At 42.5% G+C, this 14,558-nt stretch overlaps 1 protein-coding gene across 2 annotated transcripts in view; it reads left to right on the top strand.

Annotated features, from left to right (window-relative positions):
- PPP6R2 (protein phosphatase 6 regulatory subunit 2) overlaps nucleotides 1-14,558 on the top strand; it is a 159,943-nt gene that overhangs the window by 132,284 nt on the left and 13,101 nt on the right. The window contains exon 22 of one of the 2 annotated variants that reach the window (XM_030537206.1): nucleotides 12,730-12,753. The exons of the other annotated variant lie outside the window; for it this stretch is intronic. Within the exon in view, the coding sequence (XP_030393066.1) occupies nucleotides 12,730-12,753 (24 nt within the window). The remainder of the gene's footprint in view (nucleotides 1-12,729; nucleotides 12,754-14,558) is intronic. 2 annotated transcript variants of the gene reach the window in all.

Raw genomic sequence — 14,558 nt, 5'->3', positions numbered from 1 at the left:
AGTTAATCCAATCTACGCTGAGTTTTTTATAATCTGAAAAATTTTGAATTTCTGTGTCAGTCCAGGCTGCTTTTTCTGCTGCAGACTTGAAATAAAAATCTGATGCATAAAATTTCATTGCTGACAAGCAGCTTGGTTCAGGAGAGCTACTTGGATAAATGGGACAAATTTCCATGCACAGAGATGACATGGCCCAGCAGATTGTGCTTTCAGAGATCAGGCTGAGGAAATTAAAGGTGGTCAATGTTGCTGACAGAGACATCTGGGCTAGTAGATGTGTGTTTTTTCGTCTCTGAACCTATGACATTTACAGCCGGAGTTGTGCTCTAAATTTAACTGTCTGTCTTGGTTCAGTTTAACACAACAGCAGTTTAAATCCTGTTTGGCATTTTGTGTGACTTTTACATTAGCTTCACAGCAGATTGGGAAAAGGGTATTCTTATTTTGATTAGCTAGGTATGTCGTTGCCCATGACACTGGTAAGTCTGAGCACTGTAATTTTAAATAATGATTTTTTTAGTAATAAGGATCTCTCTGAGGTAAGTGAAGTTGTAACTTCAAAACAACAAGGTTTCCAGAACCTGCTTTGTTTTGCAGGATTGTGACTGTGTTCAACTAATTCTGCTTTTACAATGCAAGCAAATACTCCGATAACCACAATCTCCACTATAAAAGTGTGATATCTTAACACAGCCATAATCTCAACCAGAAATTAAAGGTTTCAGCAGCCATTTGTTTTAATTCAGATTGTAGTCTCAGATGTATTCAGCTGTTTCAGAACTACTCAGCTAGGTGAAACTTCTCATATAGTGTGGAATACCTTATTGGCCAGTGATTATGGTTGAGGCTTCCCTGCTTTCAGAAAGTCATTCTCCTTTTCCCTTCCATTTCCCAAACAAAGACAAATAAATCAGAAATGCACAATTCTGGGTTTATCAGTTTCTTCTCAGTTCCTTGATGATTATGAATAAATCAACTGCACTGATCATTTAAAAACATTTTGGGTCTAGTACAAATTTTATGATGAAGTTTCCTAAATTCACAATCCCAGTGGGCTCCTGTTATTTTATAGCATAATGCTGTCTGAACACAGTACAGCCAGGATTAAAACTCAACTCCTTCTGTGACTTTGGCACGTTACTTAGGTTAACATTTTTGTATTTAGGTGCCTAAAATTAGGCATCTAAATATATAATTAGGCACTAATTAAAAATGAGCTGATTTTTCAGAAATGCTAAGCTCCTTTGGCTCCCATTGTCATAAGGGGAAGTTGGGGCTGCCATTATCTCTGAAAATCAGGCCTCTTAAGTCCATAAGTATGAATTTAGGTGCCTGACTTTAGATGAGGTTGGTGAGGGAATATCTTTTATTAAATCAATTTCTGTTCGTGAGAGAGACAGGCTTTCGAACAACACAGAGGTCTTCTTCACATCTTGGAAATTTACCTAGTGTCATAGCTAAATACAAAGTGAAACAGATTGTTTAGCATAATCAGTTCACATACATTTCAAGAGACCTTTCAAGGTGAAGTGGCCTGTTAACACCCCTCCAGACATGGGGGTGGTGCAGAGGAAAAATGCCATGGCACTCTTGCTGAAGGAATGTTGGGACTCAGAAACCATCCTCACACCACTCACCACACAAAGGACCAGCTTCCTCCAGGGTTACAGCTGACTTCCTCCAGAAACTGCAAACCTCAGAAAACCATGGATGTCACTTCCCTGTACATTGACCTCCTCACAATGGATGGCATTGCATTCTGCCTCAGATATTTACAAGATAATGGACAGTCCTCAGAGATGCACCCCAAACATATTGCCAAACTCATCCATTTCATTCTCACCCGTAACACTTTTATATTCAGCAACAAACACTTCGTTGAAACTATGGGAATGGCCATTGGTACTAAGATGGCTCCCCAATATGCCAGCCTCTTTGTGGGCCACCTTAAAGAAGAATTTTGGGGCAAATGCACCACGAAACCAATGATATACCTGAGATACGTCAATTATATTTTCATCCTCTGGACAAACAACCTACACTCCCTCATAGATTTCCACCGCATCTTCTATAACTGCCCACCCATCCATTAAACTCTCACTAGAACACTTCCACACTAGCTCAACTTCCTGGACGCCATGATCAGCTCCAATAATGGGACCTTACAGTCAACTATATACAAGAAACCCATGGATCACCACACCTGCCTTCCCAGATCCAGTAACCACCCCAAATGCAGCAAGAAATCTATTAACTATAGCCAGGCACTCGGATAACACTGTCCTAGCAATCTTTCCCAAATCTGAACCTTAGAGTCCAGAAAATGAGATACTAGCATGAATTTCCCTAAGCTTAATTACCAGCTTAGATTTGATAGGCTGCCACCACCCAAAAATATAGTGTTTTGGGACACTCTGACCTCCCCACCTTCCCTGGGGACCCCAAGAACCCAGATCCCTTGGGTTCTTAAAACAAGAAGAAATAAATCATTCCCCCACCTCTCCCCCTCCCAGAATTTCCCTCCCTGGGCTATTCTGAGATACTGACCTAACCTCTTAAATCACCATACAGAGAAGCATCTCCCTTCCCTTCCTCAAAGAGGCAAACAGATTCAAGGAAAACAGAGAGAGATTTTATCACTCCCTATCTCCCCCACCCCGTCCTGGTGGTTATCCCAGTCCCCTGGGATAAAACAAGGGAAACAGAGAAAAACCAATCAATCAGGTTCTCTAAAAAGAAATCTTTTAATAAAAGAAAGGAAAAAGTAAAGAATTATCTCTGTAACTTCAAGATGTAAATATTACAGGGTCTTATAGCTTACAGACACCAGAAAGAGACTTTCCCACCAGTACCAATACAAATCAAAATATTCCCAGCAACTACACATATAAAAGTTAACCAGCCAGATCCACAATTGCAAATAGAGTTAAAACAATTAAAAAGCCTAAACCGCCTGTTTTACTTACTCTATGAAAAGAAACTTAGAGAGCCTGTAGTAATGTCTGGTCTTTCAGACCCTCTGAGGCAAGAAGAAAGAACAAAGAACTCACACCCAAACTTCCCTCCACCCAGTTTTGAAAGTATTTTGTCTCCTGATTGGTCCTCTGGTCAGGTGTTTCAGGTCACTGTTTGTTAACCCTTTTATAGGTGAAAGAGACATTAACCCTTAGCTATCTGTTTATGACAAACACAGAATATGCTCTGCGGAGAAAGTCCGGGATATATCCCATAACACAACTTAACACACCTTCGCCTTAACAAGGGTTCTTCACCAGAGAAGTAGATCGCACCATGGAACGGGCCACCCAAATGCCCTGGGAGAATCTGCTTCAATACAGAAATAAACCCTCTCTGACCACACACCTCTAGTTAACACCTACTATCCCACACTGGAACCCATATAAGGGTAGCACCATGCTTGGCCCCCTCTTAACAACCCTCCTCCCCCAGGCAATTTCAAGATCATTATCAGAAGCAAGCTCCTCACAGGCCAGGACACACCATCTCAGAGCAGCACCTGGGTTGACCAGATGTCCTGATATTAGGGGCACAACCTGGAACTGTTGCACCACTGTGCTTCCTTAACTCCCCAGCTCTCACAGTGCTATGCCAGTAATGAGTAGCAAACCCCTGGAGGTGCTGCGATCACTCAGTCATCAGGATGTGGAGCCTCCCACCAGCTAAATTGCATGAATGTTCCTTGAGTCACTCATGAATCATACAGAGAGAGGCACCAGCTAATCCCCCCAAAGCCCAACCTTGCACGCCAGAAGTATATCGTTTTAGCTGCTCAAGACTCCCTTGGACAGTACAAGCTCATTAATTTTCCACTTCTTCAAAGGAATATGGACATGCACTAGCCTGTGTAAACTGAGTTGAGATTCCCCAAGCACTCGAACCAATGTGGTTTTGAGTGATGTAAAACATAAGACAGATTTATTAACTACCGAAAGATAGATTTTAAGTGATCATAAAAGCAGGCATAGCGATCAGAGTTGGTTACCTAAGGGCTTGGCTACACTCAAAGCGCTGCCATGGGAGTGCTCCCGTGGCAGCACTTTGAAGTGCGAGTGTGGTCGCAGCGCCAGTGCTAGGAGAGAGCTCCCCCAGCGCTGCAGGTACTCCACCTCCCCGTGGGGATTAGCTTGCAGTGCTGGGAGCTGGCTCTCAGTGCTGGGGCACTGTTTACACTGGCGCATTGCAGCGCTGTAACTTGTTGCGCTCAGGGGGGTGTTTTTTTCACACCCCTGAGCGAGAAAGTTGCAGCGCTGTAAAGCACCAGTGTAGCCAAGGCCTAAGAAATACAAATAAATTCGCAGTCTAAATGCTAACTTTAGCACACTAATTAAGATTTGAATTAAGCAGTGTCTCACCCTAACAGATGTTACAGGCAGTTAGCAGTTCCTAATACACAGACTGAACTCCCTTTCAGCCTGGAACCAATCTCCCCAGTTCAGAGTCTGTCTTCCAGATGCTCTTCCAGGTGTTGAGATGTGCGTGTAGGGGGGAGGCTAAGTGATGCCACTGTCCCTCTTTTATATTTTCTTCCAGCTGCTAGAAAGATCCTTGCTGTGATGTGGGTTAGACCGCCCTTGTGGCGTACGTGCTATCTCTGAGATGCCTCCAGGAGAGTCGATTATTCTTGATGGGCCATCACCACTTGTCTCGCCAGTGATAGCTACTCCTTTGTCCCTGCTGAAAGGCCAGCTGTGGGCATCTTCCTACCTCACAACATATTTCAGTAATACATATAGCAATGCTTCATAACATCACATACAATGATGGCACATACAAATCAATAGGATATTAAGGTTCAACAGACCAGTACCCTCACAAGGCATACTTTGTACCAGACATATCCTGATTGTATCACAGTGGGGTTCCAGAATGCTACTTTGAGCTACAGATTGCCCTGATCCCGCTTTTTCGCACTTGCTATCTGGTCACCCTAGCAGCACCAGACCCTGCCAGAACAACAGATGCAATATGTGTAGATATTTCCACTGCTACAGTGATCAAGACCCCCCACAACACACCTGTCAAGATCCATTAGTCCTACATCTACCTATCACAAGATGTGGTGTGCTTCACTCAGTGCACTAAATACCCCCAAAACAATTATGTGGGTGAAACCAGACAATCACTGTGCTCTCAGATGAACTTTCACAGAAAAACGATGAGACAAGAACACCATTTCACCTGTGGGCGAACACTTAACTCACAAAGCGATCACTCTGTATCTGACCTCTGTCCTCATCCTCAAAGGAAACCTGCATAACACATTCAAAAGATGAGCCTGGAATCTTAAATGCATAACTTTACTAGATGCTAAAAATCATGGACTGAATAAGCCCACTGGATTTATGGCTTATTACAACAATCTGTAACTTTACCCCCTGCCCAACAACTACTACTACTTCTTTTTTTTTTTTTTTTTCCTTTTCCCTTTATGACTAGAGAGTTGTTAGCGGGCCACTTCACTTTGAATGGTCCCCTGAAATATGTGTTAACAACTTATGCTAAACAATCTGTCCCACCTTGTATTTTGCTGTGACACTCTGAGTACATATCCCAGGCCTGCAGAAGAGCTCTGTTTAAGCTCATACGTTTGTTTTTCTCACCAAGAGAAATTGGTCACCCATCTTGTCTCTCTAAGATCCTGGGACTGTAATAACATTGTATATAACTTTAGTATCAGAGGGGTAGCCATGTTAGTCTGGATCTGTAAAAGCAGCAAAGAATCCTGTGGCACCTTATAGACTAACAGACGTTTTGGAGCATGAGCTTTCGTGGTTGAATACCCACTTCCTCAGATGCATGCACGAAAGCTCATGCTCCAAAACGTCTGTCAGTCTATAAGGTGCCACAGGATTCTTTGCTGCTTTTATATAACTTTAGATGCTCGGTTGTGAAGATGTTGGTGTGAGGGTCTGTGCCTTAGTTTGCCCATCCATAAAGTGTAGCTAATATTTATTCCACTGGGATACAGATGATTGATGAATTAATGTGTGTAGTAAAGTCCTAAGAGCATGTCAAATGCTAAAGAAATGCTTCTTTTTAGAGTTTAAAACTCATTTGTCAGCATGGTGCTACATAATAGATAATTTCACAGTGTATGTTAACATTTAGTAAATCAGTACTGTGCTATGCCAGAGATTTTGAAGACATGAATGATTGTCTCCAAAGGGATTACCTTGAGACAAACTGAAGTTTTTTCTCATCTGCACCCAATAAATGTTGTCTTTCCTAATCTCCTCGAAAGGAGTTGCAAAACATGGAGAAATGGTTCTCAGTAATTAAGAGAGGGAAAGTTGGCCTGAGATGGAGCTCATATAGAAGATGTATAGTAAGATGAAATTCAGTTCAACAAGATGAAATTCAGTAAAAATAAGTCCTAAGTCTTATACTTGGGAAGGAAAAATTAAATGCATCATTTAACAATGGCAGATAACTGGCTGGGTGGAAGTACTGCTGAAAAGGATCTGGGAGTTAGTGGATCACAATTTGAATATGAGTCAACAATGGGGTGCAGTTGTGAAAAATTAGTTTCATTCTGGGATGTATTAACAAGAGTGTCATATGTAAGAGACAGGAAGTAATTGTCCCACTCTGTTTTGGCACTGATGAGGCCTCAACTGGAGTACTGTGTCCAGTTCTGGGCACCACATTTCAGGAAGGGTGTGGACAAGTTGGAGAGATTCCAAAGGAAAACCACAAAAATGATCAAAGGTTTAGAAAATCTGACCTACGAGGAAAGGTTAAAAAAAACTTGGCATGTTTAGTCTTGAGAAAATAAGATTGAGGGGGAACCTGATAAGTCTTCACACATGTTTAATGCCTGCTATAAAGAGAATGTTGATCGATTGTTCTTCATGTCCGCTGAAGATAGGACAAGAAGTAATAGCCTTAATCTGCAGCAAGGGAGACTTAGGTTAGATATTAGGAAAGACTTTCTAATTGTGAGGGTAGTTAACTTCTGAAATAGGCTTCAAAGGAAGGTTGTGGAATCCCCGTCACTGGAGGTTTTTGAAATCAGATTGGATCAAACACTAGTCAGGGATAGTCTAGGTTGACCTGATGACCTCTTGAAGTCCTTTCCAGTCCTACATTTCTATGATTCTGACATCATCACTATGATGATGATTAAAAAAGCTTTTAAATACTAATAGAGGAAACAGACCTGGAAGTATTTTGCATTAGTGAACTTCGATAATCTCTGAGAAAGTTTCCCTTCTGCATTGTATGTTGTGTTTCTTGTAGGAGTTCCTCCCGGAATAACAGCTGTGATCTGTTTAATGATCGGTACGAGTGGCTCACTAGAGCGCCAGCCATATGAATTTTAACCCTCCTTGGCTTGTGCAACAGATGCACAAAAGGATTTTTAGGATACCAAAATCCCATTTCTTTTAGGGAAAGTTTTGCAGTGCGCTTTTTAGCATCAAGAGAGGACTCTAATAAATTTGAGATTGATTAGTTTTTCTCTATCTTTACTCTTACGTGCAGTAATAATACATTACATTTGTTCTTCAAGTATATGCCCCTTTGGGTGCTCCATATTCTGTTTATGCGTGCTCATACGCCTTCTCTCAAAGATTTTTTTTCCTGAGCAGTGTCTGGGGGTCTGCACCTGTGATTGCACATCCTCTTGCTCTGGACGGTGGGTATATAGGGAGGGCTAGATCCGCCACTGATCCAGTTCCTTTTCAGCTGCCTGAGGTTGGAGACAGAATATTATGGTGTCCGCTACTTACCTGCATAATTTGTACCTTTTTTTGTTTTTATCCCCTTATTTTACTTTTTTTAACCTTGATTTTTATTTTAGTTCTTTCCCTTAGCACAAGTTTTCAATTTTCTTTGTGCTCTCAACTGTCCCCTTGGCTGGCCATGGCTAGGGCTCCCAGCCTGGCCCTTTCTTCAGCTGCGGTTTATTCCTTGTCTGACTATGCTCCAAACCTCAGGCTTCAAACCCTGCCAGACCTGCCATAGCTATTTCCCTGCAGCAACAGGCATTCCAGCTGCCTTGGAGTGTCCCACGTCCCGTCTAAGTGCAAGGTCTGCATCCGGTTTAAAAGCAGATCTTGCAAGTAGAGATAAGATAGACTAAAGCTCTGTTTTGGTGGGTGATCTCTGAGGCCTGCAAGGTAGATTCTCCCCTGTACATTTACTGCGGCCTCTTTGACTTATGCTGCAGCTCCACGGAGCAAAGAACAGGGGACATCTTCAAAGGGCTCCAAATGCTCCAAGAGTAAGCAATCCCAATCTCTTGAAGCACTGTGAGAAATCTTCCCAAAGATCAGGGTCTAAGAGACTTTGCATCCTGCTCCAGGTACTGCTGAGGCTCCTGCTTTTTTTTGACACTGAAGGCTCAGTACTGCCGAAGAGATCTACCACCCCACGCAAACAGACACGCTCGACAACATACCTTCGGAGCCCTCCAGATGCAGGCACTCAAAGAAACCACCGACCCTGACTTCAGCACCCTCTGAGGGCCATGGGAGTGTGCACTCCCGTTCATTCACACTGTCCCTAGTACCGCTTGACCCTCTTCAGCTGAAGGAGTACTGCCCCAGATCAGCAGCGCCAACTTTGTTCTTTCCCACAGGGACCTCTGCATGACAGGAGCCAGATTCCACTCTCCTGAGAGGTGCAGAGAGGATTCCTTTCTCAGTACTTCAGGCACCCACCGGTACTGACCTACTGATTGGTACTGTCGCATCCTGCTACAAAAAGTTGGACTCCTGTACTGATTTGGATGCCATTTCTCACCCAACTGCCAGTTCCAATCCAACCCCCAGTACATACTCAGCTACCAGTACCAACACCCTTAGCTTCCCCATTGGACCCAAGGGATTACACATCTTCTGAACTGGACGTCTCTGTCCAGGATTCAGCCACCCTTCCCTTCCCTCTCCTTCTCCATCCCCTGAGTGTACCCTGAGGAGAAGACTCTGGGATCTGGCCATCACCCTCCCCGCCAGTCTTGTCAGGATCATCCCTGAGGTCCTACTCCCTTTCCACATGCTCTGCCACACTGGGCATTCTGGAAGCCGTAGGCTTCCTGCAGCAACCAATTTTGCAGAGTGCCGTCCCACAGAAAGGCGTGTAGCACTCTGGGAGCACCACCTCTGTGGGAAGGCTTTGTGGAACACCAAGAGTGAAGAGTCAGGGAGGAAACTCCCTCTTCCGACAAATCCTCATCGTCTCCTGACGAAGCAGTCATGCCCCTTCCTTTATCCTATGCGGCTGACTTTAAAGTTTTTCAGGACTTGATGACGAAGACAGTCGATACTTTACAGCTCCTGCTGGAGCAGGTGCAGGAATCCCGACATTCCCTGATGGATATCCTCCATGCTACATCATAAGACAAGATAGCACTGCCTATTGATAAAGCTAGGATTTTGCCATGGATATTTTTAGTAAAAGTCATGGACAGGTCATGGGCAAGAACAAAAATTCGCGGAAGCCATGACCTGTCCCTGACTTTTGCTAAAAACATCCCTTACAAAATGGGGAGGGAGGGAGGTCCAGCACCCTTCCCTGCTGCATGCAGCAGCAGGCTGTGCCCCACCCCTCTAATCACCCCACCCCCACACACATACTGTCTGCATCGACTGGGAGCTGGGGGGTTCCCCTGCTGCCTTTGGTGGCTTGGCTGCTGGGGGAGAATCCCCCTGCTGCCGGCAGTGCCTGGACTTCTGCAGGGCACCCAGTTCCAGGGACACTGTGGAAAGTCAGGGAATCTGTGACCTCCGTGACATACTTGTAGCCCTACCTATTGACGATGCACTATTGTCACCAGCCCATAACATCTGGCAGACACCTGCCACCATTCTGCCTACGTGCAAGACGGCTGGCAAAAAATACCATCATCCGGCCAAGGGCTCTGAATATCTTTTGTTCTCTTTCCACCTCCAGCTCCTTGGTGGTCAGTGTGGTCAACAAGAAGAACAGGCAACCCCTGCAGAGAGCTACTTCTCAGCAGTATTACAATTTAGGGTAGCAAAATTATGATGTCCCGCTGGCAAAAGATGATGACAGCATCTACTCAAAGTTCTTTCAACTTATTGACCGTCTGCCACAGGATCAAAGGGACCAATTTGATGGCTTTACAAATGGCTCTCAGTAGTTGCTGCTCACCTCTGTCGGATGGAAATAGTCGTCTTCCCCTACTTGGACAGCTGGCTTCTCAAGGGCAGCTTTTTTCTCTGAAGTCAGGTCAGACACCAAGAAGTCTCTAGCTCTGTTTCTTTCCTTGGGCCTTCACCTCAGAGCAGAGAAGTCCAGCCTAATACTTGCTCAGCATACAGACTTAATCAGGGCCATGCTGGACTCAACAACCAATAGGGAATACCTACCCACAGACAGGTGCGACACCATGTCCAGCCTCATATGCATGACACAATAGAGCCCTCAGACCACAGAGAGATCTTGCTTACAACTCTTAGGTCATATGGTGGCCTGCACATTTATGATGCCCCTTGCAAGGCTCCGCTCCAGATGCATTCAAAGCTATCTCAGAACCTTTTACACACCAAATAGACATAGCCTGTCCAAACGAGCATTCATTCCCTACGGGGTCCTTGACACTCTTGATTGGTTGAAGGACCCCCACAAGGTATGTGTTGGGAACATGTACAGAAGTTTACACCACAGGGCAAGTGGACCATCAAGAATTGTTGCTTCACATTAACGTCCTTAAGCTAGGGGTAGTCTACAATGCATGCCATCACTTCCTACCCAAGATCAGGGGTCACTCCAGGAAAATTGTGACACACAACAGGGCAACATTGTAGTATGCCAGCTACCAGGGAGGAGCAAAATCATCTTCTAGATTGAGAAGAGTGTTAAAGAGCTACAGTAAACTTCAGTACTACTGTGATGGGTACTATAACATAACCTACGTTTAATAAATAGTTCTGATCAGTGTGTAATCACTACACTTATTAGTATCCTACTTATTAGTATCCTGCTGTTAAGGGCACTACACGTGGCCCTCTATGTCTACTCCAGTCTGCTGCCACTATACCTTTTCCAAATTCTGGGAACCTCTTTAAATCACCTCCAAGACTCTGCTTCCTGTTGACCTTCCCTCCACCCCTGTCATAAACAGATAGCTAAGGGTTAATGTTCTTTTACCTGGAAAGGAGTAACCTGAAACACCTGACCAGAGGACCAATCAGGAAACAAGACTTTTTCAAATCTGGGTGGAGGGAAGTTTGTGTGTGAGTTCTTTGTTCTTGTCTTGTGCCTGTCCCTCTCTTCTATGGGAAGGATTTTTCTGTCTCCTGCTTTCTAATCTTCTGTTTCCAGTTGTGAGTACAAAGATCATAAAACAATAGGGGTTATTGTTTTTTTTCTTTTGTATTTACATGTGTGTAGTTGCTGGAGTGTTTTGAATTGTGTTCTTTTGAATAAGGCTGTTTTATTCATATTTCTTTTAAGCAATTTGACCCTGTATTTGTCACCTTAATACAGAGAGATCATTTTTATGTATTTTTTCTTTCTTTTTATATAAAGCTTTCTTTTTAAGACCTGTTGGAGTTTTCTTTAGTGAGAATTCCAGGGAATTGGTGGGAGGAAGAAGTCAGGGGAAATCTCTGTGTGTTAGATTTACTAGCCTGACTTTGCATGCCCTCTGGGTAAGGGGGAAGAGAGATTAGATATCTCGGTACTTGTGTTTCCAGGACTGGAAATAGAGAGGGTGGAATCCCTCTGTTTAGATTCACGGAGCTTTCTTCTGTGTATCTCTCCAGGAACCCAGGGAGGGAACACCTGGAAGGAGGAGGGGGAAGGGAAAGGGTTTATTCCCCTTTGTTGTGAGACTCAAGGAATTTGGGTCTTGGGGTCCCCAGGGAAGGTTTTTGGGGGGACCAGAGTGCCCCAAAACACTCTAATTTTTTGGGTGGTGGCAGCTTTACCAGGTCCAAGCTGGTAACTAAGCTTGGAGGTTTTCATGCTAACACCCATATTTTGGACGCTAAGGTCCAAATCTGGGAATATGTTATGACAACCCCCAAATAAATAAAAGCAGTTAGCAGTCGTGATTGGTGGTACTTATTCTCTTGTGAATCCGCAGGTTGGAGATGTATCACTGATGGATCTGGCATCTGCATTTAGGCTTTTCACATGATGGTATGGTTGAAACACACCTGAGTTAATCATCTCCTTGCTTTGCACAGCAAAATGTTACCCATAGCGGTTTTGGTTCAGGTGTGCCATATTCTTAGCAGCAGTTTTAAAGGGTCGTACACAAGTGATAGGCAGATATATTTCCCCCTCTGGAAGGTCCATAGTAAATTTGACATCTTAGATTAATTGGAAAAAATGTGCAATGGGACCTTGTAAAGTTCATCTGGTGATGACTAGAAAGTTTCCTGTTTCTGGCATATTTTGCTATTTAATAATCTAGAATTTATATTTTAAGTGTCAACTTTGAGCAGGCTGTTCCTTATGGTGTGTTGATTCATCTACTTTTGTATATATTGGGCACAGTTTTATATGAAGGTTCCAGTGCACATAATTCAGCTACTGCATATGATTAGAAAAGCTTTTAAACATCCCTTGCCATGTCGTTTTTACAGGGAAGGAAGGCATCCGAGGATAGCAATGCAAAGTTAATTCTTTTGTCTGTTTTTGCACTAATCTTTACTGTTTTCTTTTTCTTTCTCTCCTTTCTGCCTCTCTCTGTCTCTCTTGCTGCCTTTCTATCTTGCTGTGGGTATTGCTCAGAATATTTAGACCTTCAGTCAGAGGGTATGTATAACTGTGACATTTTCAGGGTTCCAAACATCCACCTGACAAGTAATCTCTCCTTTTATTAAGCTACATCCTTCTGATTTCCAAGTCCTTGATGCTGGATTGAGAACAGAGCTGCTGTATTACTGAACTGGCAAATGACACTAGAAAACTGACTCTTCCACTGTCAGTTAAACGTGTGCCTAGAAGCAGTACTTTGAAATGCCTAACTAGAAGTTGTGTGGAGTCCTGTGTGAAAAATACATGCAGAGGCAGCACACCTGTTAGAGAACCTTTTAAAAATTATTACAGTATTCGGATAGTTTCATATATCTCATTGTGTCCTTGAGCTTCTGCCATTCCATCTGTTCACGAGCTCTTTCTGAAAATAGGAACAGGTTTTAATAATTTTACAAGGGAGGGGTTGGTTTTATGTTCAAGTAGACTTAACAGTGAAACCTTGTTAACTGCCCTTTGTTACTGCACACAATTCGATTGAAATCAGTTATTTCTGCTGTCAACGTGGGGGGAAAGTGCTGTAGTGATGTCTCTGTACTTGAGACTTCAATGAATTAACTTAGCAAAACACTTACTAGTATGTTACAAAGTATTATCAGTAAAAAACCCTAAATTACATTTGTCAAATCACAAGACATTTTGAGCTATATTATCTTTCATTTTTTAAAATTGTGTTTTTACTCATTTTCAATAATTCATCAATTCACACGGAGTGTCCCAGTCATTTAGTGCAAATTAGCAAGGCTCTGCTGTAATTATTTCCTTATTAGATCAGAGATAAAAAGAAAGTTCCAGTATAAAATAAGTGATATCCTAATAATTATGTCTAATTTGAAAGAAGAGTTAAATCACTTTAGAAAATCATTTAAATCATCATAACATAATGAAACATGGTTATCAGTCACACAGGGAGCCGTCATTCTGACATTCTGTAGTACCAGACATAGACAATGCAGTCTAATATTAAATGCACCTGAGATTCAGGCACTTCTAAAACTTGTGGATGAATGGTATTTAAAAATATTTTTGGACCACTGAGGAGCTTATTTTAATAATTTTCTAATAAATATTACCATTTTACACATCTTTGACAGTTTTCTGTCTTTCTCAAGCATTCAAAGGCTGAGCTGCATTTTAACTTTGTCTCAAACTTGTGCTGTCAGGCTAGACTTCCTGGCAGGAGGTCTCAGTGAAACTGAAGTCCTTGTTCAGAGAGACACCAGCAATACTCAGAATTAAGATATTTGAAATAGTGCCAGGGAAAGAATTTCTCTAAATTATATTAAAAGTGAACATGAGATCTGAAAAACTAATGTTAATGCATTGCTAAGGGTGTAGAATTAAGCATATGAGCCAGGAGAACAGAAGGTTAAGGTTCTCTCAGTGGTGTGAATTCAGCTGTGTTTCACATTTTGTATATTTATGGTATATGATTAACAGCATAAACAGTAATAAGATTGACACTGAACAAGTAAATCAGCAATAGTGAATTTTACATATGTGCAATTTAGTACCTATTTTTTGTGGGAAATTACTTTTGAATTTCCACGTTCTATGTGATTAATTTTTCAACATCACCATTATTATCAACCTAAGCTTTTAGATTGTATTTCCCTGTTATTTAAAGGGTGTAAAAAGTGTTTCACTGCTGAGTTCCCCTTAAATGATGAACTGAAGTGGCTCCTTTTAAAGCTGAGGCACACTAAAAAGTGGCTGATATTTTGTTGTGTATGCTTAGACTAGCATTTTTAAAATTTCATAACATTTAAAATAATTTTTCTCCACACTTGGCTGTTTTGTTTTTG

This window comes from Gopherus evgoodei, chromosome 1 (genome assembly GCF_007399415.2).
Source record: "Gopherus evgoodei ecotype Sinaloan lineage chromosome 1, rGopEvg1_v1.p, whole genome shotgun sequence".
Lineage (NCBI taxonomy): Eukaryota > Metazoa > Chordata > Testudines > Testudinidae > Gopherus > Gopherus evgoodei.
Note: the sequence above shows the minus strand (reverse complement) of the source record. Positions and strands in the feature narration are given on the sequence as shown.